This window comes from Monodelphis domestica, chromosome 2, assembly GCF_027887165.1.
Source record: "Monodelphis domestica isolate mMonDom1 chromosome 2, mMonDom1.pri, whole genome shotgun sequence".
NCBI lineage: Eukaryota > Metazoa > Chordata > Mammalia > Didelphimorphia > Didelphidae > Monodelphis > Monodelphis domestica.
This window is the reverse complement of record NC_077228.1, coordinates 93,404,150-93,431,902: the sequence shown is the minus strand read 5'-3', so window position 1 is coordinate 93,431,902 and position 27,753 is coordinate 93,404,150. Positions and strand designations below refer to the sequence as shown.

General features: G+C 36.9%; 1 protein-coding gene across 9 annotated transcripts; it reads left to right on the top strand.

The window, feature by feature from the left end:
* Positions 1-4,525: 4,525 nt before the first annotated feature.
* On the top strand, positions 4,526-26,524 carry GLRX2 (glutaredoxin 2). Of its 9 annotated transcripts, XM_056815675.1 has the most exons (5): positions 5,661-5,790; positions 7,601-7,818; positions 11,896-11,959; positions 20,429-20,605; positions 22,472-26,524. In XM_056815675.1, the coding sequence occupies exons 3-5, from the start codon at positions 11,897-11,899 to the stop codon at positions 22,601-22,603; spliced, it is 372 nt and encodes a 123-aa protein (XP_056671653.1). In that variant the 5' UTR covers positions 5,661-5,790; positions 7,601-7,818; position 11,896; the 3' UTR covers positions 22,604-26,524. The 9 variants fall into 9 exon arrangements, with proteins under 9 accessions (XP_056671651.1, XP_007481053.1, XP_007481056.1 ...); XM_007480991.3 differs by lacking the exons at positions 5,661-5,790; positions 7,601-7,818 and adding an exon at positions 4,810-5,023; XM_007480994.3 differs by lacking the exons at positions 5,661-5,790; positions 7,601-7,818 and adding an exon at positions 4,980-5,331.
* Positions 26,525-27,753: the final 1,229 nt, after the last annotated feature.

The window sequence follows — 27,753 nt, the reverse complement described above, 5'->3', positions numbered from 1 at the left end:
TCATTTTTCATTCAATCTTTAAGTAATAAAATCTTTGAACAATAGCATCCCACCTCCTATTAGAAAGCATTTTGTTTTTATTTCTTAAGTCTTGAAGGTCTCTGATATTATTAACATACCTATTATGGCTTTAAGAGATATGAGGTTAGGAAAAAATTGACATAAATTGGTTTATTCTTCAATGTACTCAGTTAATTTCTTTTATATTTTGAGTATCTCTCCCTCATCCATCAGGAAAATGAGGCAATAAAAATTATGGAACTTTCAGGTTTCCTTCCATTGAACCTTCCCTTAGCTTTCTTAAGAAGGAAGAGACAAAATTATATCTTTTACTTTTGGAGTGCATCTTGGAAAATTTTGTGAGTACATGGCCTGGGTTGTATGATGTAGGTTCTGGGAAGACTCATCTAATCAGAGGCTACAAAGACTGAGGGTCCTTCCAAAGTGTGGATTCTGGAGCTAAAGGGAAGCTTCAGGATGTAATGCTGGGGGTAGAGGAAAGCCAGAGTGCATCTGGGAGAGTTTCTGGGGGCACAATGCCCATGCTACCGCATAAGCTAGTTATCCCCCTCATGCCCTTTTTCAGTCTTCTTACATCTTATATATCACCATAATCTTTGATCCAGACACTAATCTCCTTGTCATTCCTCCAACAAGACACTATCTTAGAATTTTTTCTCTGGTTGACCTTCATTCTTGAAATGTTTCCCTTCCTTGTCTCTGCCTTGAGATTCCTTCAAGTCCCAACTAAAATTCCACCTACAGGAAGCCTTTGCCAATTCCTCTTAAATAGGAAATAATTAATGGAAATAAGGTACTAGAATTAAGAGGAATATGTTTTCAATGGAACACTTGAGGAATCTAAAAAAATTCCTACATACACCCTCATTTTCTTTAGTAGATAATAGATAATGCCAAATGATAGTCATTTCCATTACTTAGTTCTTACATTGGGTAGGAAGTTGAACTGACTGGACTTCTAGGTTTCTTCTGGTACTTAATTCATGACAGCAGTCCATGATAGTGTCTAACATGAATGTATTTGGTACTTAGAGCTAACTCATTTTCCTTTTATATTAAAAAAGAAAATTTTGTGATTTAAATTCTAAGTAATCTAAAAGTCATTACATAAAGTCATTCTAAATGTGATTCATGTCATAGCATAATGTTCTAAACACCATTATGCTGACTCATGGAAAATTATAGTGACAGAGTGTATTATTTTCATAATCTAAATTCTGAATTCCAGGGCTTAGTACAGTGCTTGGTACATAGAAGATACTTCAATGCTTGCTGACTTCATAGAATGTCCCTAAATTATGCTTACAGGTACAGGGTAATTGAAGAGCCCAGAAACTTATTAATCTACCCTGGAAGCTATCAAAGCAATTTAAAAAAATTCTACCCAAGTAGTTATCTCATTATGGTGAGGAACACATGAGAAAGAAGTTACTGATTGAGAATGTATGCAAAACTGAGGAAAGAAAGATATCTTCCTTTGAAATAGACATGCAAATATGCAGGCACTAAAATAAGACAACCAATTATCTGAAAAAAAAAACCCTACAGTTAACGTAGGCCAGTGATGGCGAACCTTTTAGACCATGTGCCATGCCTCCTTCCCCCCCTCCCACCCATGCCCTGCCTCTCTTACCCCACACAGGGGAGGAAGTACTTCCATTGGCCTGATGGACCAAGGGGTAGAAGTTATAAATGTCCTCAGGGAGTGTAGAGATGAGGAGGGGAGCAGCTCCAACCCTCTGCCTTTCTAGTAACTAGCATTGGGGAAAAGCGAGGCGGAGTGCCCACAGAGCACTTTTATGTGCCATCTTTGGCACCCATGCCATAGGTTCACTATCACTGACCTAGGTTATATCTATAACATGCAACAGCTCTTTCAAAACTGACCCCATTCTCAGGATAGAGTCCTTTTATTTTAATCCAGTACTCGGGCATATAATTATAGTGAAGACATTCTCAACCTTTAGGTTCTTAGAATCATGATTTAGAACTGGAAGATAATGTAGTTTGCTCTCCTTTCCCCTTGTGCATTTTTCAGTTGGTTGGGAAAAACAATAGCATTAAGGGGTAATATCTAGACTTGACTGTGAATTGGATTTAAGTGAGGCAGTTGCACAGTCTCACTCTCTCTTCTAGAATCATATAAGTCTAGTGCTAAAACAGGTCAGGATTGTTGATGGCTTGGGACTGTGGTGTTTGACCTTGACATATTGCACATTTGACCAAGTTCTAAGTGCTCGACAGTGCCTGTTTCAGCTGCCTTCATAGCCATTGAAACAAGTTGTTCTGATTGGTCCCTTCTGCCAGGAAGTCTTGGAACATCTCCCATGACTCACTGATAAATTTGAAGCCTATATGTTTCCCTCAACCTGGTTTAGCCCACCAGTCCAGATGGATTCCCAGGATGTGGCTTCTGTGGATCTTACAACTTTTTGGAGTCATAGGTGAAAGCTGGGTGGCAGGTGGATACCAGAGAAGGAAAACAGCTCTGAAAAGGGCTGGTAAGCCCTTATACCAGAAGTATTTGTCTTCCCTGAATATCTGGTACTATTTATTATACTTCATAATACTTATTAAAGTATAATTTTCTTCCTCTCTCCCCTCATTTCTCAATAATAACAGAATCTCCCTTGTAGCAAAGTAAAATTGAGCAAAACAGGTGTAAACCTCAAAATTCCTTAGACTTATAAATGTTGGAAATTTCACCATTGGGATATTTCATACTTGGAAAATTTCTTACTGATAGTCTATTGGAATGGGAACCCCATTGGCATGGGAGGTTCCTTCTCTTCCCTTCTTAAGATTACTTTAGGACAGAAACCCTTTGCTGAACAATGGAAAGGACTTTGACCTATGCTTAAGCATAGAACAGGAATTTCTTTGAGTCTTGATTGATTTTAGAATTGATACAATGGAGATACTTGGAATAAATCTCCACCCTATTCAGTCCTAATAGGATTGAGTAAGGGCTACAGCCTAGATCAAAATTTAATTATTCCAATCTCTACCATACTCAAGTTAACAGGCTTTAGAAAGGGCTGTAGCAAAGGAATAAAGATTTAATCATTTGAAAATATGACCTTCAACAGACATGTGCAAAAGCGAGAAACCTCTGGGCGGTCCTGGGTTAAGCTAGAGCCTCCATTGACAGGGAAATTGATGAACAGGGATTGGTAGATGTGAGGACTGAGGGGACGCAACTTGGATGGTTTTCCTTAAAGATAGGGGGTCTGGAGACCCCGGGAGGGTGGTTGAGGTTTTGGTGGTGTGGTTCCTGGGCTCTGAGAAGGCTTGCTCTGAAGGAAGCTGAAGGTGGGGGCCTCTGAGACTGTTTCTCCATTTTGGACACGTGAGTAATAGGGACTGATCTCTTTTCTTTGCCCCAGCTATCTAAGGGCTTGGGCCTTTTGGCCCAGCCTAAACAGAAGGGGTATTTAAGCCCTATTCCCTTCTCTCCCTTTTTCTCTCTCTCTATCTCTAATTCCTTTCTTACTCCTATTGTAATTAAACTCCATAAAAGGCTGACAGCTGACTTGAGTTTTTCATTTAGGAATTACATAGCTGATTCCTTGGCGACCTTAAATTAATATATATCAGTCTTTTAAAGTGATTCCCTTGTAACACAGGCAAACAACTCAACAAGTTGACCATGTCTGACAGCCTATGTTTCATATTTCTCTAACTGTATTCTATCACTTAGTTTGTACCACTGAAAGGAAGTACTCACTTTAATGAGATCACAGACTCTCTCAAAATATTTCTGGAGCAGTCTGTGAGCTACTCAGCTATTTTAGCATGATTTTAGCATGAATAAAATAGAACCTAGCTGGTTTAAAGCAGTGTTTCTGAAACTTCATGGAAATTTCTTTCTTTTGGTTTCCATAAAGTCCTTATATAATGTCTTTAAATTATACAGATAATTGCCTTATGGACAAAAGGCAAAGGATGTGTATGTATCTCTCCATAATTATGTACCTGGGTACATTACAAAACCCAAAGGGCTGTTATCATCATTGCTTGGCTTGGGAAATGACGTTTAAATTAAATGCCACAGTGTGTCTTTAGTCACATAGAAAATTGGTTGCTCTGCCTCCTCCCTTCCTCCCTCCCAACAAACAAAAATGAATGCTTCAAAGTTCCAAAGAACAAGTTTGGTTCCCCGGCAAAGAAGCAGCATTTATTAATCTCTTCCTTATTAGGTGCCTGCTACAGTGTTAAGCACAGAGTTAAGAAGACAGTTACTCCCACCAATTAGAAGAGGTGAAGTCCATGAGTGTGGAGTATTGCATATTTTCAATGTTGGGATGTCTGGTTTTGTTTTTTCTTCTTCCTTAGAAAAACTAGTTATAGGAGAGGTAGAGGCGGAGAGTTAAGGAGAGGGAGGGGCAGCTTGTTGTGGCAGTGGATAAGTGTCAGGATGAGAGTCAGGAAGACTCATCCCTATTTCAAATTTGGCCTCAGACACTAGCAAAGTGACCCTGGGAAAGCCACTTTAACTGGTTTGCCTCAGTCTTCTCGTCTGTCAAATGAGAAGCCAGACACGATTCAAAAGTTTGAACAGGAGAAAGCAAGGGAAAAAAGATATTGCTATTTACTTTTTTAATTAGCTTTTTCAAAGCATTATTCTTCCCCACCCTAAGCGCAGGCTCTGGCTGCATACAGTGGCTGTAGTTTAGTGGCCGACTCGGGTCCCAAGCTCGTCATCCCCGGACGTGGTCCAGGCCGAGAGTGAGTATCTCCTTCCTCCCACTGCCTCATGATCCGCCAGGAACTTGGTTCACTTCGCCCCAACAACGGAGAGAGACGCCAGCCTAGCTCCGTGGCCCGGCTCGCCATATCTGAGAAAGCAGCGAAGGCCAAATTCCTAGGGCGCTCGCAGCTTCGGCGCTTTCTCCGCCTGGCGGGTGCTGCTTAGCCGGTAGGGCACCGCGGGAGCGTAGAAAAACGTGGGATGCGACTGGGCGGAGCCATAGCGACGCCGACGCCTAGGACGGCGGCGCTGGTGAGAGATCAGTCTCAGCACGGAAAGCTGGACCTGGGGGCGGGGCGTCCCCCCGTCCGCTTCCCTGGACTAGCTTGGTCTATCAGGAAAAGGGGGCGGCGGGCTGTCTTCGGATCGGGGATTCGACGAACTCCCAGGGCCACGGGCCGCTGGAGGGTCGGGGAGGGGAGGCCGCGCCGCCGCCGAAGGGGCCCTGTCCCTCTCGGGCCATGTCCTTACGCTGCGCGGCGGCCATCTCGGGGGCTCGGCTCCTCTGCCAGAGCCGCTGGGGCTCGAACGCTACAATTCCGGTCTGGTATGGTGCGGAGGTGCGAAGGGGGTGGTGTCGGGGTGGGGGAGGGCTGGAAGTGCTGCGCTGGGTAGTGGGCTGCCCCTACGTTGAGGTGTGGTAGCCTCCGCGACTGGGGTAGGGGGATAAAAGCTTATAGCCCCACACCTCCGGGCGAAAAGCCCTCGCTGAAGTCGAGGGTAGGTAACAGCGGGGCGAGTCCGGGTGCCGGGGAACTGGGGGGTGGGACAATGGGAGTAAACGGCGTGCACCCCAGAGCTGGAGTTGGGGCGTGGGTGGGGGAGGTGACTACATAATTGTGGGTTTGTTCACGTAGAAGTTCTGAAGTAGTGTGGCGGAGGCACCTTTTCTCTCCCAGCCTCCTCCAGCCCACCCCTACCTCAGGACGCCAGAAACAGTCGGGGTGGGGTTTAGGGGGCACCACCACCCTCAAGATCTGTTTTATGGGCATCTGGGCGACTAAGAACTCCCAAGACAAGTAGGGGAAGAAGTTCCCAAACCCTTCCCACCCTTCTTTTTTCTTTCTCTGAACTAAGACTGGGAGGGGAAGAAGGAAAATATATTTTCTTATAGTTTAAATTACCCCTCCCCTCACCGTCACCCTTTAAAAGTAATAGCTAGCTAGTACAACGCTAATTAGCATTTATGTATTACTTTAGAGTTTGTAAAACCATTCAGGAGTTAGGAAGACCCGGGTTTAAATTGGGCCGGATACTAGCTGTGTGACCCTGGGCGTTACTTAATCTGCTTTATTTTCCTTCTCTGTGAAATGGAGGAGAATAGCATCTATCCTCCTACGGTGGTTTGGGGGATAAAATGAGATAATTTTTGGAAAGAGTTTTGTGATATTAAAATGCTGTTTATTGAAACGTTATATATGTTATTTTAATTGCTTAGTGCGGGAGGAGGAAATAGTTATTGTCATACTATTTATATGTGGCAATCCTTTGAGCAACTGTAGTAAAGGAGTTCTCTAGAAATGGGTCATATGGAGTTGAATTTCATAAACGATATCCAAGGGGAATCTGGAAGTGTTTTTTTTGTTTTTAAAGAAATGGAGCAGCTCAGAATTCCTGGACTGTGTGATAAAGGGACATTCAGGAGGGTTTGAGAGAGGGTTGCATTCATCAAGGCTTCAGTAAGGAAAAGGGACCAAAATGGGCCCTGTCTTAGGGGGGAAAACTTAGGCTCTTATAAAGTATCTCTTTTTATTTATATTTGGGGAGTAGAAGAAGAAAGAGAATGCCTACTGCTTGCAGGGGATAGTGTAAATGTTACTGACATAAGAAGACAAACACTTTGGTCTTGTTGTATTTCCATTGGGCTAAGATTCTGTTGTTTAAATAGTAAGTGTTAGAACGAACAATGTAAAGAGGAAATTGCCAGGGAAAATAAAGAAAAGATAGTAATGGAGCACCTTTAAAAGAGATTTAACTGTCCAGGTTTAGTTGACTTACAATAATAACCTCTGGTCCTGAAGAATGTTTGAAGATGAGATATGAAATATACTTTTTAACAATAAAAAAGTAGGAGAAGGCCTCAAGAAATTAGAGGAAAATGTTTGATTTTTCTAAAAGTCAGAAAATAATTGTATCAATAAACTTAACATCAATCCTTAATAGAATTCTAGGCCAGATGGTTTAGGAGTATTGACAGTGCATTGAGGTAAGAAGATACATACCCTTGGGCTTTAAGGAGCTAGATTGTCATCAAAATTGGAGCTAATAAGAAAATATGAAATGAATGAAATTGACTGCAGAAATAATACACTCTGAGGAGATGGCATGCATATAAGAAGTCGACTCTAAAGTATAGAAAATAAGTTATCTACTCAGTTGCATTATTACATATACACAGACTACTGTCTTGTTAGATTGTAAGCTTCTTGAGGATTTTTGCCTTTTTTTTTATCCTCAGTGTTTTGCCTAATATCTGGCACATGTTAGGCCCTTTAAAGATGTTTATGGAATGATTGATCTATATGCAGTCAAGAAAAAGAGGTAAATAACAAGTTGTAGTGTGTACTCTGCTGTGGTCATGGTGAAGTACTAATGCCAGTTCTTTAGACAGAAATTCTCTGGTTCTGAAGAATGAAAGAAGATGAGATATTTGGAATATCCTTTTTTTTTTTTAAACCCTTACCTTCCATCTTGGAATCAATACTGTGTGTTGGTTCCAAGGCAGAAGAGTGGTAAGGGCTAGGCAATGGGGGTTAAGTGACTTGCCCAGGGTCACACAGCTGGGAAGTGTCTGAGACCAAATTTGAACCTAGGACTTCCCATCTCTAGGCCTGGCTCTCAATCCACTGAGCTACCCAGCTGCCCCCTGGAATATACTTTTTAACAGTGAAAAATAGAAGGCTCCAGGAGATTAGAAGATGTAGCAGTCCACCCCTAGCTATAGGCAAGGGAAACAGTTAGTATATACAGAGTGGCTCAGAAGAGAGCATGCTCAGTCTTGCGCATGGCTAGGAAAGCCTCTGACCCTTGACCCCAGCTTCCCCCAGGTGAGGCGGGAAAACAGGTTTCTTTGTGCTCACCTGGCTAAGAGAAACCACACCTATACCTTGTCGTAATTTACTATTACCCAATGGCAATATACTATGTAAGTCATCAATATGTATTGTGCATATTAGCATCATATCAAAGACATTAAAAGCAAGGGCCACAGCAAGCTCCGCCTTCTTCCTCTCTTGGATCTCAGCTTTCACTGATGCCTGTCCTTGGCCTCTGGCCAAGCTCCATCTTTAATTCCTTTCCTTCTCTATCTCTCTCACCTGGGATCTGGCCTTCGGCCAGGCACTTTCCTTTCTCTATCATGCCTCCGACCTGTGTGGTATTAAATTTGGATCACTGGACGGGAATTAGCCTTTTGGAAAGAAGTCCACTGATCGGAGTATTGCTGTGGCTCTATTAATATTAATAAGGCCTGGTTTCTGACTCATTTCTGCCACCTCATATCTCTAACTTGACTCCACCACGCCCCTCGTGGTATCCAAAATTCTATCCTTCCACTATCTTTCTACCTTGGGGCTTCTCGCGGGTTTGGGAAGCCTCAGAAGAGAACAAATGTTTGGTTTTTCTAAGTCAGAGAATAAATTCTACAAACTGAATATCAGTAAACTTAACATCAGTTCTTTTTTTAATCCACAAAATTGTTTCATTTTTAAAATTTTTATTATTTGTAAATGTATTTAATTAATTCAGAATATTTTCCCATGGTTACATGATCGTATTCTTTGCCTCCCCCCTCCCATAGTCAATGAGCCACTGGGTTTTATATGTATCATTGATCAAGTTCTATTTACATTATTAATATTTGCATTAGAGTAATCATTTAGAGTCTACACCCCCAATCATATCCCCACGGAACCATGTGATCAAGGAAATGTTTTTCTTCTGTTAACATCAATTCTTAATAGAATTTTAGGCCAGATTATTATAAGATAGTTTATGAGTATTGACAGTGTAGAGTAGACAAATTTATTAATCTAAACTATTAGTGGAAAAAAGTACCTAGCAGTTATAGATTTCATTTAATTACATAATATATAATTTCATTTAAGATTTCATTATAATAATAGCTAACATTTATAGGAGTTTTGCAAAATGCTTTGCACCTGTTATTTGATCCTTACAGCAACCCTGTCAATTAGGTGCTATTACTATCCCCATTTTACAGATGAGGAAAGTGTCTTGCCCAAAGTTATACTTCTATTATGTATCTGAGGCAGAATTTAAGTTTCTTCATGACTCCAAAGTCAATCATTCTCTTTACTCAGTTACTTTGCTGCAGAAGAACAGGAGCACTTGAGAACATCCAACTACTTTTGCTTTAAGTTTATACTAGAGAAGCAACTAGTTTTTTTTTATTCATGAAAGATTAAAGAGATTATGAAATAGGGGGTTGGGAGAAATACCCTGATAGTAATGAGATAATAAGTAAAGGATTATTGACCTGGAGGATAGGCTCATGATTTTGGGTAATTGTGGGGAATCATGCTATGGTAACTTGATCCTTCCCAAGTTAAGTATGATTTTTTAGAAATTATTTTTAGAAGCAGAAGAATAGAAAAATAGGGTTAGCAGGGACTGGAAGCTTAAACTGAGTTATTAAATGATCAGGTAAACAATCTCTCTTCCCTCAATGAAATTGATTGCCCATACCTTGGACCTACAACCTTTAAAGATTCTAGAAAATGGGTGATTAGAGAAGGGGAAGATGTCCTAATTTTCAAAAAAGAAAACAAAGTGAAAACTGCAAACTATAGACCACATTCTTGGCAAAATTCTCATTTTAAAAGAAAAAAAAAGTCTGCCATGGTCCTTCACTAAAGTTGGAGTACCTCAGAAAACTTGCATGTGATTGTAGGTGGAGGAAGTCTATACCAGTAGAGAGCACAGGTTCTGGCAAGTCTTGTTATATTAGAAAACCTTTTGAAATGGGTTTGGTGAATGGCTGTCATCTGAGAATTAGTTTAGCCATATTTGTGAAATCTTGTCACCACTAAGGTGACTGGTAGGTGATGGTTTTGTCATTTATTTTTGGCCCAGGCAACTCATCAAACTTTTACTAAGGAATCTATTGGTTATAATATGCATCTACTAAAGGGAATAGCTACATGAGATCTTTTGAAGTTTTGAAGTTAAAGACTAATTTATTGGAATGCTGTGGGGATGTTGGTCCTATTCAACATTTTCATCAGTAATTGTACTTGAAGGTATAAATATGCTTATAAAATTTTCAGTTGACACAAAACTGGAAAGAGGGACAGCTATTATAACTGATGATATATTTTTTTTTATTATAATCTTAACCAACAAGATAAAATGGCTTTTATGTGTTGTTTTGGACAAAAAAAAATTCACTTGATAACCAACTTCCTTGTAATTATCCTCTACATGGTGGTCTTTTCTCAATTGAATTATCTTTAAGTTATAGTCTTCAAAAACTTATGCTTATTTCCATACCATAATAGAATTTTATGGAGATAAATTTTTTAAGTTAATTAATTTAGAATATTTTTCAGGGAGAAAATTTAAGAGATGAAAATTAAAGTCCTGGTTTATGTCTAAAAATCAGTGGCACAAGTACAGGAAGGAAAGACACTGGCTTAAAAAGGATCTCATGTTTTAGTTGACCTAATGCATAATATGAATTAGAGATACAATAATATAGCTGCTAAAAAAAGAAAAGAAAAAGTTGTTAAGAGAAATTTAGTTTTTAGATTATGGGAAAGTCAATCTTTACTATTCAGAATTGGTCATACGGCATCTGGAATATTGCTACAATGTGGATGCCTTTTTTTTTTAGTGCTTTCTAGAGTAGGACAACAGGATGGTGAGCTCAGGTTTATAAAGTAACAAAAAATAGTTGAAAAAATCTGTAATGTGTATATAGTTTGGAAAGGAGAGACATTTTACCCAGTTTCAAATGTTTAAAGGTCTTTCACTTAGAAGAAATAGCCTTGTCATATTGTTCTAGAGGTCATCACTGTGAAGTCTACCATGGGCCAGCTGGACAGAACCAGTTAGGGTCCCCAAAAGGTGGGAAGGAAAATGACACTGACACCATTGGGATCAGGAGGGCTAGAGGCACTGAGAGCAACCAAAAGTACTTTTTTGGAAGTTATATCTACTTTTATATGGTGGGAAAGCAAGCTGGGGATTTTGCACGTTTTCACTTATACAGTGAAGGTAAATGATTTACAAGTTTTGGACAAAGGATTTGGTTTACCTCATCCAATCTAGATAGAGTTTTCTATAGGCTCATAAATCAGTATGTCAGTATGTAACCATCTAACCCAGATTCCCAAAGAATGCTTGCATCAGTAGTTTTGGTAAGAACATTCAGTTATGCCGGCCGGATGGAAAAGGAGGGGTTTGGGGCCTCAGGTGAGTAGAGAGCTACGGGTCTAACTTAAGCTGAGCTATGGCTTTGGTTTTACTGAGGGTGTGTGCTTCCCAGAGCTTTGCTCCATGGGGAGGTCCTTGGGCTTTGCTTGCTACACATCACTAGGCCAATATTAATGGAAATTGAAGACAGGGAGAAGTCAATTCAACTTTAAAAACCACAACTAGAGCTGTCCAACAATGGAATGAATTATCACTGGTTCCTGAGAGGGAACTCAGATTCAAAAGAGATTTTAAAACAGTGGCTTTATGACTGTCAGGGAAGAAAAATCTCAACTCTTAGAGAATCTATAATTCTTAAGATGAAATTCATGATGTTCCAGTACGGGATCCTTTTCTCTTAACAGAACTCATGAGATGGTTTTTTTTTGGTTTCTTTGTTGAAATGATCACATCCAGACAGGCATCCAGTGTAGTATAGTAGGGTTAGAAATCAGAACATCCACCTTTCATTCTGGTTCTGTGTATACTCTATCTACCCTGTAGACTCATGGCAATAGCCCCTTTCCCACAGAAACTTCTGCAAAAGAAAAAAAGATGTATATAAAACTCTTCCTCTGAAAATTCAATATTAAACTGCTAAACTTCTACTTATATAAAAAGAAAAGTAAATTTTAGGATGAGAGCAAGTTTATTTAAGTTAATATGAATATGTGTTTTCTTGATTCAAGGATGGGAAACAGAACATCCTCTTCCATGGATAAATCAGAAATTGCTCCTATAAATCAGATCCAGGTGAGTACAGTTCAACATCTATTTTTTTTTATTACAAAAAAGGAATTCCATAATCTTAATTGATTTAGTGGATTTACTAAGTATTTCACTTTACGGCATTGGTAGGTTTAGCGAGGTATTTGGAAATTGAATAAATATTTTAAAATTAGTTACATTAAAAAATCTTTGAAGAAGATGAAGTCCTTAGAACTATTGAGTTCTAGACCTCAAGTAAGTAAAAATTAAGTTTACTAATGTCCTATACATTCAGATATCTAGATAAATCAAGTTGCCTCTTTACAGTGACCCACCTTGATGTCACTCTGGACAGCAACAAAACTGCCACTGGCTTTGTTCTAGTGTGAATGTGGAAGGCTTAATTAAGCTGATGCCTCTTCACTATAGTATCCTTTCTTTTGTCTTAGATTGTGTACATACAATTTTTGCCTCTTCCCTCTCCTGTCTCCCTTTTTTCCTTCTATTTTCTCTCAAACATATTCTTTTTAGTCTCCTCCCATTTTTCTCTTAATTCCATTAATGTATAAATGGCATATTGTACAATATAATCAGCTTAAAAGAGTTGTTAGTGTTAATGCTTGCATCGAGGACTTCCAAGTTTAACCTAAAGAAATTGAATCATAAAACATGAAACTAAGAAAGAACCTTAGAAATCAAAAATTAAAAAGTGTACTCTGTACCTGAGATGAAATCCATACTAGGGGTAGTCATACTAACCTTCACTTCAAGACCTTTAGTGATAGGCAATGCCACTTTCTCCCAAGGGAACTCATTCATCTCTAGTGAAGCTCTAATTTATTAGGGAGTTTTTCCTTAAATAAATTTTTAAATAAATCAAAATCTGCCCTTCTGCAATTTCTATCCATTTCTTAAAATTCTACACTGCAGAAGCAAGTAAAACACATTTATTTGTGGTTAAAAAGCTGTACTTGGAGTCAGGAAACCTTGAGTTCAGTTCCTGCCTCAGGCATTTAACAGCTGTCTGTGACCTTGGGCAAATCATTTAACCTTTCCCAGCCTCAGTTTTCTTTTCTTTAAAAATAGGGATAATATAGCATGTACTTCATAGGGTGGTGGTGAAGTGTAAATGAGATAATATGTAAAGCATTTTACAAATCTTAAAGCAATATGTAAATATTATTATTGTTACTTTGATACAAAATAATCTTTCAAATATTTGATGACAGTCATCAATACATTGTCTCAGCCAAGTGTAAGATTAAATTAATATCCAACATTTCAGGTATGATTTTCTTCAAATCAAAAATGACCAATTCCTTCAGCTATATATTATGGCAAAGTCTCTGATATCTTTATGATTCTGTGATCATGAACAATGATCTTTTTAATTGCTAAGTCTGATAACGTTTCCTCAGATTTCTTGAACTTTTGGTATCATTTGACATTGTTGGCCACTCTTTCCTAGATATTTTTCCTTAGGTTTTATGAAGTTTCTCTTTTTTTTTACCTGTTTCCTTTGCTCATTCATCCACATCACATCCCCTCATTGTGGGTGTAATCCAAGACTCTTTTGGTTCTCCTCTTCTTCCTATACTCTCATGCCTGTTGCTCTGGTTAGTTAACATTGGTTTAATTATGATTTCTCGGCATATGACTCACATAGCAGCCCTATTGTCTTTCTTGAACTCCACTAATATTTCCACCTGCTTTATTGGACCTTACAAAACCAGACTGCCCTAAAAACATCTTAAACACAACATGGATATAATAGAATTTCTCTTCTTTCATCTTCCTCTTTCCCTCCACTCACTTTTACAACCTCAATCTTATTGTCCATTCCTCCTTCTCTCTGATTCCACATACTCAACCAGTTGCCAAATCTTGCTGTTCCTACCTTCCCAAAAACTCTTTTGTTGCTCTCTTCTCTTCTTTTACATGTACACCACCCTAGTTCAGGCCTGTATTTATCTCTTGCCTTTGATAATTACTATGGCCTTATATTTGGGCTCTCTGCTTCATGTCCATCTACTCACACAGCTATCAAAGGAATTTTTCTGATGCCCAAGCCTTACTATATTATTCTCCTACTCAGGAATCTCCAGTGACTTTTTATTGCCTTTAGGACATAAATATAAAATCCTCAGGCTTTTAAAGACCTGCCTAATCTTGCTGAAATCTAACATTCTGTTTTATTAAACATTTTCCTTCTTAGTGGACAGACCTGGTGTAGCCAGACTGGAATTGTGCCTTCTCATTGACTTTTTACCTATTGTTGTTTTTTTCTACTTTGGGGTCTCTCAGGCCTTTAGCTGTGACTCACATAATTCCTTTTTTACTTTCAGAACTGAAGTGCCTCCTTTAAAATTTTTTTAAATTTAGTTTTAAAATATTTCCCAATTACAGTTTACAAAATTTTTCAATTACACATTAAAAACAATATTTAGAATGTTTTTTAAAAATTTTGAGTTCCACATTCTCTCTTTTCCTCCCTTTCCCCCTTCCCTTTCACTGAAAATGCAAGCAATTTGATATAGGTTATATATGTGCAGTTATGCAAAACATTTCCATATTAGTCATGCTATAAAAGAAAATAGACAAAAAACTCCAGAAAACAAAAAAAAAGTAAAAAAATAGTATTCTTTGATCTTCATTCACACTCCATCAGTTTTTTCTGTAGAGGTGGATAGCATTTTTCAGCATAAGTCCTTCAGATTTGCCTTGGATTGGGACAAATTCTGAGAGTTTATGAAAAAGAATATTGTCTACCTCCAGAGAAAGAACTGTTGGAGGAGAAATGCAGATGAAAACATATGACTGATTATCACTTGTTTATTTGGGTATATTGGGTTTGGGGTTGTTTGCTTACAAAAATGAATAATATAGAAATATGTTTTGCGTGATGATAGTACATGTATAATCCAGATTAAATTTCTTGTTAGCTCCTGGAGGGGGGGGGGAGTCAGGAGAGGAGGGAGACAATATGGATAATATGATTTTGTAAAATTTATGTGGAAATTTTTTATTAATATAAAAAAATTAATAATAAAAAAGATTTGCCTTGAATCTTTGTATTGCTGAGAATAGCAAAATCATTCACAGTTGATCATGTACAATATTTTGCCTTTACATTTTACATTTTTCTTTTAGTTTTGCTCAATTCACTTTTTATCAATTCATATCAATCTTCCCAAATTTTTCCAAAACCATCTTTCTTGTAATTTCTTAGAGTACAATAGTATTTCATGACAATCATATGCTGTACTTTGTTCAACCATTTCCTAGTTGATGGACATTCGTTCAGTTTCCATTAGAAGTGCTACTTTTTTTCATGAAGTCTTTCTCTTACTAGTGCTCTCCCCTGACAGAATTACCTTTAGTATATTTTGTACAGACTTTCATATATACATACATACTTAAGCAAACATTCTTAGCTTGCCCTCAAGGTTCTTTTATTTTTGTCATTTTGTATCCAGTATCTTGGACAGTACCTGATAGGTACTCAATAAATGCTTGTTGATTTTTTAATCATGATTCTCCTTCTCAGGACCTCCTTATAGTGTTAAATCTCTGTTCAAAACTGACACCAAATCAGAACACAGTAGGCCATATTTGGGCTAAATACAACAGATTATAATGGGCATTATTTTCTAACTTGTTGCTACTTTGCATCTGCTAATGAAACATAAGGTCTTTTTTCACTTTTTGGCTACTGTATCACACTGTTGATTCATATTGAATTTAGAAGTTACTCCCATATTTAAAAGGAAAAAAAATGACTTCTTATAAGTAATATTAAACAGTAATAGAATGGTACTAATTAACATTTGCTATTTTAATACGTAAAATGTAACTTTAGGTACCCCACCTACAGGACTCTTTATCATGATTTTTTTTACATTTGTTATTTATTTCTCCTATGTTATGAGACTCCTATATTATATATAGTCCTTTTGGTTCTGGTTTTTCGATTTGCTTTCTTTTGTGAGATTCTTTCAGATTTCTTTGTATCTTGGCTTCTTATCAGTCTTATTTGCATTGTATCCCTATTTCTATTGTGGACATCACTGTTCTTCCATTTACCAATATTTGCAACCTTTGAGGGAGGCATACATGGTTTTTCACATATCCAGTCAGTTTCTAAGTGCTGTCTTAATTATCAGTCAGTCAGTAGATTTTTATTAAGTGCATACTATGTGCCAATGCACTGGATGCTCTGAGAATATGAAAAGAGGTAAAAATACAGATCTTGCCCTTAAGGAACTTACAATATAATGAGGAAGCCTACATCTAAACAAATATATACAAAACATGCTGTGTACAGGGTAAATGGGAAATAAGAGAAGGAAGGCATTGGAATTAGGGTGCATATGGGAAGCTTTCTTGCAGAAGGTGAAATTTTAGTTCGGACTTATAGGAAACCAGAGAGGCCATTCAATAATTGAGAAAAAAGAACATTAGACCTATGGGAGAGAGTACCAGAGAAAGTATCTGGAACTGAGAAATTGAGTGCTTCCTTTATGGAACAGCCAAGAGTCTTGATTGAAGAGTATGTGGCAGGGGCTAGGTTGTAAGAAAACTGGAAATGTAGGAGGGGGCTAGGATATGAAGGACTTTGAATGTCAAACAGAGCATTTACTATTTGATTTTTTAGGCAATATAGTTGGTGGAGTTTCTTTATTTTTTTTTCCATTTGAATTAGTTTATTTAGTCAATTTAGAACATTATTCCTTGGTTACAATAATCACATTGTTTCCCTCCCTACCCGCCACCCACCCTTCCCATAGCCAATGCGCAGTTTCATTGGGTATTACTTGTGTCCTTGATCAGAACCTATTTCCATGTTGTTGGTGTTTGCACTAGGGTGATCATTTAGAGTCTATATCCTCAATCATATCCCCCTTGACTCATGTAATCAAGCAGTTGTTTTTCTTCGGTGTTTCTGCTCCCACAGTTTTTCCTCTGAATGTGGATAGTGTTCTTTCTCATAGATCCCTCGAGAGTTGTTCAGGATCACTGCATTGCCACTAATGGAGAAGTCCATTACATTCGATTGTACCACAGTGTATTAGTCTCTGTGTACAATGTTCTCCTGGTTCTGCTCCTCTCGCTCTGCATCACTTCCTGGAGGTTGTTCCAGTCTCCATGGAACTCCTCCACTTTATTATTCCTTTTAGCACAATAGTTTTCCATCACCAACATATACCACAATTTGTTCAGCCATTCCCCAATTGAAGGGCATCCCCTCATTTTCCAATTTTTGGCCACCACAAAGAGCGCAGCTATGAATATTCTTGTACAAGTCTTTTTATTATCTCTTTGGGGTACAAACCCAGCAGTGCTATGGCTGGATGAAAGGGCAGACAGTCTTTTATCGCCCTTTGGGCATAGTTCCAAATTGCCCTCCACAATGGTTGGATCAATTCACAACTCCGTTGGTGGAGTTTATTGAGTTAGGGGAATGACAAAAAAAGACTTTGACTTTTGGAAAATCATTTTAGTGACCAAGTAGAGAATGGATTGGAGTTGGGAGAGACTTGAGATAGGCCGACCTAGTCCAAGCATGAGTGGTGGCAGTGTCAGAGGAGGAAAGAGGGCATATACAAGAGATGCTGCCAAGATGAAATTGACAGGCCTTGGTAACAATCAGTGCAAATGGAGGTGAGTGAGGAATCTATAGTGAGTCATGGAGAATGGTGTTGCCCTTCTCATACACTTACTGTGTATAAGGTAGCAGGAAAAAGGTGAATTCTGTTCTGGACATAAAGAATTTAAGATGACTCTGGACATCCAATTCAGGATATCTTATAGGCTGTTGAAGATGTGAGATTGGAGTTCATTAGAGAGATTAGGGTAATTTAGGTAGATTTGAAAATCATCTGTAAAGAGATCACAATTAAATTCATGAGAGCTGCTGAAATCAAGTGAAGTAGTATAGAAGAGAAGTAGACCCAGAACAGAATTCTGAGGCATATTGTTCCAGTAAAGGAATGGTCATTTAAGCAGGAGGAGAACCAGGAGAGAGAGTAGTGTCCTGAGAACCTAGAGAGAAGAGAGCATCAAGGAGGAAGAGATACTGTTGGGCTGCAGAATGGTCAAGGAAAATGAAGATTGAAAAAAGGCCACTGGATTTGGCAACTAAAAGATCATTAGGAACTTTGGAGAGAGCAGTTTCAGTGGAATTATAAAGTTGGAATCCAGATTATGAGGGTTAGGAGAAGAGAAGGTGGAGGTACCTATTGTAGACAGCCTTTTCAAGGAGTTTAGCCATAAAAAGGCAGAAGAAAAAATTATTGGGGATGAAGTATCAAGTGAGAGAAAAGTTGAAGGGCAGGGAGAGATTGAAAATAAGTGATAAAAGTAGGGACAATTTATTGACAAAAGGGGCAATTTATTGAAGAAGACAAATTCTCATAAATTTAAAGTTAAAATGGGGACAACTAAGGAGGTAAAGTGGATAGAGAACCAGGCCTGGACACCAGAGGTCCTAGATTTAAATCTGGCCTTGGACACTTCCTAACTGTGTGACCCTGGGCAAGTTACTTGACCCCTATTGCCCAGCCCTCACCACTCTTTTGCCTTAAAACAAATATATGGTATTGGTTCTAAGACTTAAGGTAAAAGTTAAAAAAATAAAAGCAAGCAAACTGAAAAACAAAATTGGAAGTGACAGATCATCTAGTCCAGCTAGCTCATTTTGCAAATGAGTAAACTGATGCACAGAGAAAAGAAGGGAAGTGACTCGCCTAGGTAACAGGTAGTAGAAGGGCCAGGATGTAAATTCAGGTCCTCAGATTCCAAGTCTAGTATTTTTCTCCATACCAGTGTTGGCGAACCTTTTCTGAATTTGAGTGCCCAGAGGGGCAAATTCAGGCTAATTGTGAATCTTGGCATTACGGGAGAGAGTTGAGGGAGGAAGTAGGCCGCTGGATGGAGGGGTAGGGCATGCAAAAAATGTCCTCAGGTGCTGGGAAGAGGGAGACTAGAGCAGCTTCCCAGTGCAAGCTCTGCATCCTGAGTATCTTCGCCAATGCTACCCTATACCATATATGGTCACTACCCTACATCCAACTCTTTTCTCTTGCCTAGCCTCCTTATTGATATCTACTTGCTTGAAAATTTCCTGATTTCCTTATAAATTACTCTATTTCATTCACTTTTTGAATTGGTTAACCTGGCTTTCTTTGTTTCATATGTTTCATCTCCTATCCATTCCTTACACAAGCTATCCCTCTTATCTGGAATTAACATTCTTTCTTCATTTGTTTTAGAAATCTCAAAACTTATGATCTGCTGCATGAAGCCTTTTCTGATTCTCCCTACTTCTGTGTACTTCCTTTAATAATTTACTTAGTTAATTTTAATATGCATGTATGTAGATACTTGTTTTCAGTAGAATATAAGCTTCTTAAAGGCAAGCAGCATTTTAGTTTTGTCTTTATAGCCCCAGTAGTCCCAATTAGCACTAGTAGCCCTACAACAAATGCTTGATGATTTATTTTAGCATTTGATCATATTTTTGTTGTCCAGTCATTTCAGTCATGTCTGACTCTTTGTGATCCCCTTTAGAGTTCTTGTGGCAAAGGTAATGGAATTGTTTGCCATTTCTTTCTTCAACTTATTTTACAGATGAGTAACTGAGGCAAATAGTGTTAAAAGACTTGCTTAGGGTCACGCAGTAAGTGGATGAGGCCGGATTTGAACTCAGGCTGGCACTCTTAACCACTGTGCCACCTACTTGGCTTTCATTATGTTAACATTACCTCATTTATTTAATCATGCTCTATTATTTGAATGTTTAGGTTGCTTTTAGAAATGGACATTTAGGTTACTTCTAGTTTTTACCATTAAAATTGCTACTCAGGTGCTGAAGTGATCTTCCAAAAGGTAGGTTGGCCCATGTCACTCTACTTTACATCAAACTCCACTGGCTCCCTAATATTTCAGTTTGCCTTTTAAAGCCCTTCCTAATCTGATTACTTCCTACTTTTCCAGTCTTTTTAAACTTTACTTCCATCTACATACTCTTGCCTCCCTTATTTTTCCCCATCACAAGACCCTGTTTCTGTATCCCCAGCATGTAGCAAAGTGACTGGCATATATAGTAGGTACTTAATAAATGCCTCTTGAACAGATAAATTTTCTTTTTTTTTCATAACATTTTTAGAATAGATTCCTGACATTGGAATTATTGAGTTAAATAGTTTTGTAAATTTTATTTCTTATTAATTAACTTTTGTCTTAAAAAACAAAAACAAATTTGTACTCCTTCACTGATGAAAGTACCCTGTCTCTCACTCTCACCCCCAAGCACTTTTTGTTATTTTTAATTATTTTTTGCCATTTTGATAGGTATAAAGTAGAACTTGAAGAATGTGTTAGTTTTGGTTTCCACCTCTTTGATAATTAGTGTCATTAAAATTTAGCCTAGACCTCATCTTGAGAATCATTTTCACTACAAAAATTCTCTAACTAGAATAAAATAATACTTTTCATTATGTTTCATTTTTATAGGAAACAATTTCACATAATTGTGTAGTGATCTTCTCAAAAACATCCTGTTCTTATTGCACAATGGCAAAAAAGCTTTTCCATGACATGGATATAAAATATACTGCTGTGGAATTGGACATGCATAAATATGGAAGCCAGTTTCAGGATGCTCTTCTAAAAATGACTGGTGAAAGAACTGTAAGTAAATTCTTCAGATTCTGTATTCTTAAAAATATGAATTTTGATAGTATTTAATATGTGCTTCTCTTAGGACATGCTGCTTTGTGTATCATAGTTTTACTATAGCTCATCTTCCTTTCCTTCATTATAATCCTATGCCAGAGTTATCTTTGAATCTCTTTTAGCACCTAACATAGTGCCTGACCTATGGCAAGTCTCCAGAAAGCATTGAGTTGAATCTGTCGTTATACAGAATAGGTCCTCCAGTCAAGTAAGTGGAATTTTCCTGAGCCAACATGCTATTTACTATAATTAGAAGGCAAGATTGGGAAACTACACAGTTAATTCAATGTGTATATTTTTCTCCTGTCCTCTTTTCTTTGGTGAGAGGGTGAAGGGAATGCATCAGAAGTTCTCTCCTTAGAAAGAAGATCTTTGTGTGGCCTTTTAAAATCTCACAGTTTTTCCTCAATAAGTATTCACATGAACACTAGGCTCTATGTAATTTATTCTTTTGCTGCCTTTGGACAATTTTGTTATAAAGCTATTGAGGATACTATTAATTGCATTTTTCTATACTTTTTGTTTTCATTTTTTTCCCCATTTAACTTAACACAATTGAATTTATATAATTTATAGTAATGTTTAGCCAATCTTCTAATTGTTTTGGCCTCAGAAACTTACAGATTTTCCATAATATATAACTGAGGGAATTGGTGTCAATTCATTCAAACACTTTTGAAGATTTGGTTTGTGTGAGCCATTATGCTAAGGTGCTAAAAATGGTACAAAGATGAATAAGATACTACCCCTGCTCTTAGTGAGCTTTTAGTATGTTAGGAAAGAGAAATGTATATTCAAAACACCAATAGGTGCCATATAGGAGAGGTAAGTGCCATAAAAAAAAGTACTCAGTGCTGTGAGAATCAAAAGAAGATTAGGCTGTGGAGAGTTAAGGGATGTTAGTGAGTTGGAGGTTGGGGCATTTCAGAAGAAGGAGGGAGTGGGCAAAGGGGTAGCTAAGTGTATGGAAACATCAAATAAGTTGGCTTGATTGTAGTACATATAATATATGTGAGCAGAATTTTGAGAGAAAAATAGAAAGGTAGGTTGGATCAGATTGTGAAGGCTCTGCTGTGTATATATGAAGCATAACATTTATGTTATTTATGTGTACTTTTTAAACTGTAAAACATATAAAACATGGTAAATAACAAGAAAATAGATAGCATTCATATAACTCTTTTAGTTTGCAAAGAACTTAAATTATTTCATTTGATCCACAATGAGAGGTAGGTGCTATTGTATCCATTTTTATAGAGAACCTGAGGCAGACAAAGGTTAAGGGATTTATCCGGAATCCTTCATCTAGTTTCTGAGATAGGATTTGAACATAGATCTTCCTGACATCAAGACGGATGACATTTTTTTTTTAACCCTTACCTTCCATCTTAGAATCATGACTGTGTATTGGTTCTAAGGCAGAAGAACAGGAAGGGCTAGGCAAAAGGGGTTAAGTGACTTGCCCAGGGTCATATAGCTAGGAAGTATCTGAGGTCAGATTTGAATCCAGGACCTCCCATCTGTAGGCCTGACTCGCAATCCTCTGAGCTACCTAGCTGTCCCTAAGACTAGATAATTTCTAAGTGCCCTTCCATTTTAAAGTTTATGATCCTACGTGTAGAGATATATGTGTGCTTGCTTGCATTTATTTGTATACATGTGGAAGGCCTTTTTATAATGTGCTTTTCTTTTGATGTAAGAATTGTATTTATGTAAAATATTACATGTGATATTTTGATATTTTTAACATATAAGTTAGGCAGAATTATGTATATGTTACTGTAAAAAGATATAACTGACCTATCTTTATATTTTTAATAGGTTCCAAGAATTTTTGTCAATGGGACTTTTATTGGAGGAGCAACTGATACTCATAGGCTTCACAAAGAAGGCAAGCTGCTTCCATTAGTTCATCAGTGTTATTTTAAGAAGTTTAGATCAAAGAATTTCTGACTGTAATGTAGGCTCTCCTTGGCTGTGCTGGCAAATGTCTGCTTTTTAGTCATTTTGCTTATAAAACATTTAAATAATTCTTTGAAAATACAAAATCTTAATCAAAGAATAGTCTATAAAATGAACAATAAAGACCTGTGAAACCTACTATAAATATTCCTTTTCCGATAACACTTTCAGGTGAAGCTAATTTTTTTTTTTTTTGCAACATGGAGGCTGACACTTTGTAGCCTTAATTTTGTAATTTAATCTGAGAAACCTCATAGTGATGGAATACACCTTTTCTTAGAAAACATTAAAATATTGTTAAAACTCTTATTTGAAAACTGAAGTTAAGGATTAGGGATTTGCAGTCTCACAGATTCAATGGGATACCCTATTTTCTGTTAATACTTCCCAACCAGGATTTGGATACTAGATCTGATCATTGGCTATCCAACTTATGTGTAATGTGAGGAAAATAAAATGGGAATCAATCAATATATAATCCTTCTTTATTGTCTATTACTCCTGATCGTAGTACAACTAATTCGTAGACATTAGAGGGATATTGCTTTCAGTATAAGGTGTAAAGAACATTGTAATTATTAGACCTGTCCCCAAATAGAATGGGCTGTTTTGTTAGGAGGGGGTAGTTGGTTTCCCATGGTAAAAAATGTTTAGGTAGAGGCTCCATTACAATTTGTCAGTCATGTTGTAAAGATTTGCTTTGGATAGGAATTTCAATTAAAATTTTTATCACTGTATCTCAAACCCAGTCTAGTAACCCAGAGTTGATTAATATTTCAGCTTAAAACACTCCTTCAGGCCATATTTGAAATGCAAGAAGAAATCAATTTACAACATAAGGAAGAATATATCTTTATCACTTCCTATTTTATCAATTAGTTACACCACAGTCCTAGTTTGTTCAGTGTTTACTAGGTGCAAGGCAGGGTTACTATTTTAGGTTACATGACATCTAGAGAAGAGTTAGCTATACATGGTTAAGAACCCAGAGGATGAAAACAACTTTACATAAAAAAGAAACAGACTTCAGTGGTCAAAGAATGTTACTTCTTTATTCCTGATTACACTCCATTTAAAAAGAGGCAGCTTAGAGTAATCAAGATTTTTCTCTCCTCTTCAGATTTATTTGCACTGCACAGAAAACCCTGAAACACTCTGAAATTTATATAGTGCAGTCCTACTGACATTTATTAAGGGCTCTATCATTCATATGCAGCACTGTAACAGATGTTGGGAATACAAGGACAAAAATGAAGTAGATAGGCCCTGCCTTCAAGGACCTTATGTTTTTTTAGAGATATATGATAACTTGGAGAGGGATGTGAGAAAGCCCTTTACTACTGAAGATCAGGGCATTAAGAACTCTTCGATATTCCAGGAAAAACTTTCAAACATCAAACAGCTTTGCTGTTATGGTCAAATATGAAGGATTTTATTCTCTGCCATTGGTTTAAAAGCAATAACACTAGGCATTTTTCATTCTGCAAACCCTAAATTTTTTTTTAAACCCTTACCTTCCGTCTTGGAATCAGTATTGGGTATTGGCTCCAAGGCAGAAGAGTGGTAAGGGCTAGGCAATGGGGTCAAGTGACTTGCCCAGGATCACATAGCTGGGAAGTGTCTAAGGCCACATTTGAAACTAGGACCTCCCGTCTCTGGACCTGGCTCTCAATCCAGTGAGTCACCCAGCTGCCCCTAAACCCTAAATTTTTTCAAAAAGCTAACCTGTTCTTAGATTTTACAATATTCATGCAATTTGAAAAAAATCCATAATGAATTCTTAGAACAGCTTTTAATTTTATATAATCTACCTGTAATTAGCTGGGCCTAGGGTGGCAACAGTTATTGCTGAACTTTGCATTTCATCTCAGCTCTTCTTTACAGATTAATAAGAATATTAATAAGAGGGTTTATAGATCTCTATAGATGTTAGGAAGGAGGGAGAGGAGATCTGTGTATTCAGATGGGGAAAAAAAATTACAACTTTATTTTGATTAACCTCTTAACAAAATTTTAGCATTTCCTTCAGTTAAGAATTTTATTTCTTTTATTTTTTCAAACCCTTACCTTCCATCTTGGGATCAGTGCTGTGTAACGGTTCCAAGGCAGGAGTGGTAAGGGTTAGGCTAGGTTAAGTGACTTGCCCAGGGTCACACAGCTGGAAAGTGTCTGAGGCCGGATTTGAACTCAGGACCTCCCATCTCTAGGCTTGGCTCGGAATCCACTGAGCCACTCAGCTAGCTGCTCCACCCCCCACACCTACACCCTCAGTTATGAATTTTTTACAAAACATTCTGAGAAGGATCCATCGGTTTTACTATTTTACCAACAGGGTCCATGAAACAAAAAGGTCAGGAACCCCTGATCTTCATGAATGTTATTCTCTGATGCTTTTGACTCCTGTACACAAAGTGTATTTTGTTTTGTGTTGTGGTGGGGTGGTTCTATAAACATTGAAACATTACAGTTATTAAATCTTTTAAATTCATTCTATCAGAATTTTAGAGCTGAAACTCCAGAAGTGTCTTCAGTGTCCTTTATTGAAGGTATAAGGGGGACCTTATACATGATTTGCTTAAGGTCATCCAGCTATTTGAGATTGTTATGCATGTCTCCTGCCTCCCAGGCCAGTGTTTGTTTGTTTTTTGCCTTATACAAAGTGTCGCTTATTGATAATATTTTCAATTCTCATATTGTTAAGAAGTGAAGTTTAGGAGATATAATATATTCTTTCAAAACATAATTTGTCTCATTTATTATCAACCAATTTTGTTTTTACTTAAAATATGAGTTGAAGGCAAGAAGTGAAAAACTCTTATTAGAAGAGGAAAGTATTACCAAAACAAAATTTTAGCAATAAAGTAGAGGGACAATAAAATGGAAAAGATGAACTGACATTTATATAAAGTGATTTCTTACAAGGCTGTGAAAGAGAAAAGAGAGAAAGAGTAAAGTAAAACTATTATCTATGTGAAATAAAATTATTTTCTTATGGTAACAACCAAGTGTTAGAAGTAGTATTTAAATCCTACATTGGGGGGACTTACATCAGGAAATCAGTTTGCCTAGTTTTTTCTACTCGGGTATCACGTTATATTTACATACTGGGGGAAATACTGTTTCTAATAACGTATTCAATAATAAAAATTGATGGTCAAATTTCCTTCAGTTGTTAAACTTTCATATGGAAAAGGATTATTCATAAAGAAAATTGTAATTTTCATTTCTTCCCTTTTCATATCATTAGCTATAACTAAAATATGGAACTATAGAAACAGGTTTCTAAAGGAATTAAACTGGCCTAAATCTTAAATATTTTTCATTGTGTTCAAATGAACACTAAATTATATAATTGAATGGGTTAAGTGTTCTAGGGTCTAGTTTCTAGTCCCAGGGTATTACCATGAACTCAGAAGAAAGGTTAATTGGGCACATATCCCAAAGGGTTTATTTGCCGATAGGTAATGGTTTATTCTTATATGTAAAACAACCTAAGAGAAGTTTTTTATAGCTACAAATCTATTTCATAGCTCTTCAGTATATTTTATTAAACTTTTTTGTTTTCTCAGAGGAATCTAACTTAACTGCCCATTAGAGCTCATGCCATCTGCCTGGGTTCAGTAATTGTATTTTTATTATTTTATTATGCATTCCATTCTTTTTCTCTTATTTAGTCATTATCGCACAATAAAGAGTGTCCCAAGCCATATTTTCCAGTAAAATTCTTAGATGGATTCTAGGTGACTTGTATGGTTATAGAATATTATTATGGTGTATCATGTGTTCAAATTTCTTAACATGAATTGCTATGCAAGGCTGTTACCCTTTTTATGAGACAAATTTGAATGTATTTAAAATACTAAGCACTACAAATATTTCATGAGAAATAAAAATAATTCATGATGTAGTTTATTCATTGTTCATCTGAAGTTCTACAGTAAATGTGTAAACAACTAGCATTTCACAAAGGTTTAATATTTTTTGCCCTACTCTCTAAAAAAGGAATGGTTTATTTATTGTTGTGTTTATCTAGTCAAGGATGAGAAGAGGTATATTGAAAGCCCTAAAGTATCTTAAGAATTATTCATAATACCACAATTAAGACATTTATTTTCTTGGGGAAAATATGACAATTGAAGGTAAGCTAACTTCAGAGGAAACTACAAAGATTTTTTAAAGCATTAATAATCAAATTAGGAAGAAACTCCTTACAGAATTTACAATCTAAATGTGTACCTTAATTTTATTGTCAAGATTATGTTTGGGTATAGCTTTTTAAAAAAGATTTTAAGCTATTTCTACTTTGAACAACTTAACTTTTTAAACAGTTCCTTTTAATTAACTGAACCACTGGCCTGTCTTTTTTTTTTAATTGCAGTTGTCACATTTTGCTTAGATTTTAATTTTTTCCAGCATAGCTTTCTTTATGTGGTTCAAAGTTGGAACGTATACTTTTTTATACTGATTTATACAAGTAATTTGGAACAAAAGGTAGTAAATTGCTTTCTAAAATTCATTGGTCTTGGAGATAGGCTTCAAGAGAGAGGGTATACATGCAGTTCTGATAAATCATCTAATAATCATAATATTCTGCTTAAAATTAGAATTATATAAAGCAGTAAAAAAAATTCACACTATTGAGTGGTTCTTGCATGTAAGAAAATTGTGTTAATATAAGACACTACCCTAAAATGAAATCTTTGAAAGGGGAAAAAAGCTTAGGTTACATGACAAAAATATGCAAAGTTACTGTATAAAACACATTTCAATGAAAGTTAAAATTTTCTTGAAACTCAAAGATTCTAGTAATTCTTATCATTGTTGTCTGTATTTTTTCATCACCCCTCTTTTCTGATCTTTTCACCAGGAGTACAAGTTTAATAAAAGTCAGATTTGGGGGGTGGGGGGGAAAATGTGCTTGTGTTTTGACCAGGCTAGTGTATGCAAAACACTAAAGTACAGGCTTGCCTGCTATAGGGGTAAGTAATTATTAGTCCTCTAAATTGAAAGTTTTTTCCAGTTATTACACAAAATTTGCCTAAATTTAAAAGAACTTACTTAAAGTTCAATAACTCAGCAATGCTAGGTCAACATTTTTAAGGCAGTATATGGTTTGGAGAGACACTTTGACGGTTCTTCTC

Excerpts from the sequence above, each read along its gene's own strand:
- GLRX2 (XM_007480989.3), top strand. The coding sequence starts at position 5,233 with ATGTCCTTACGCTGCGCGGCGGCCATCTCGGGGGCTCGGCTCCTCTGC. Across the intron at positions 11,960-20,428 it reads CTCCTATAAATCAGATCCAG|GAAACAATTTCACATAATTG; the intron begins GTGAGTACAGTT and ends TCATTTTTATAG. Across the intron at positions 20,606-22,471 it reads AAATGACTGGTGAAAGAACT|GTTCCAAGAATTTTTGTCAA; the intron begins GTAAGTAAATTC and ends TATTTTTAATAG.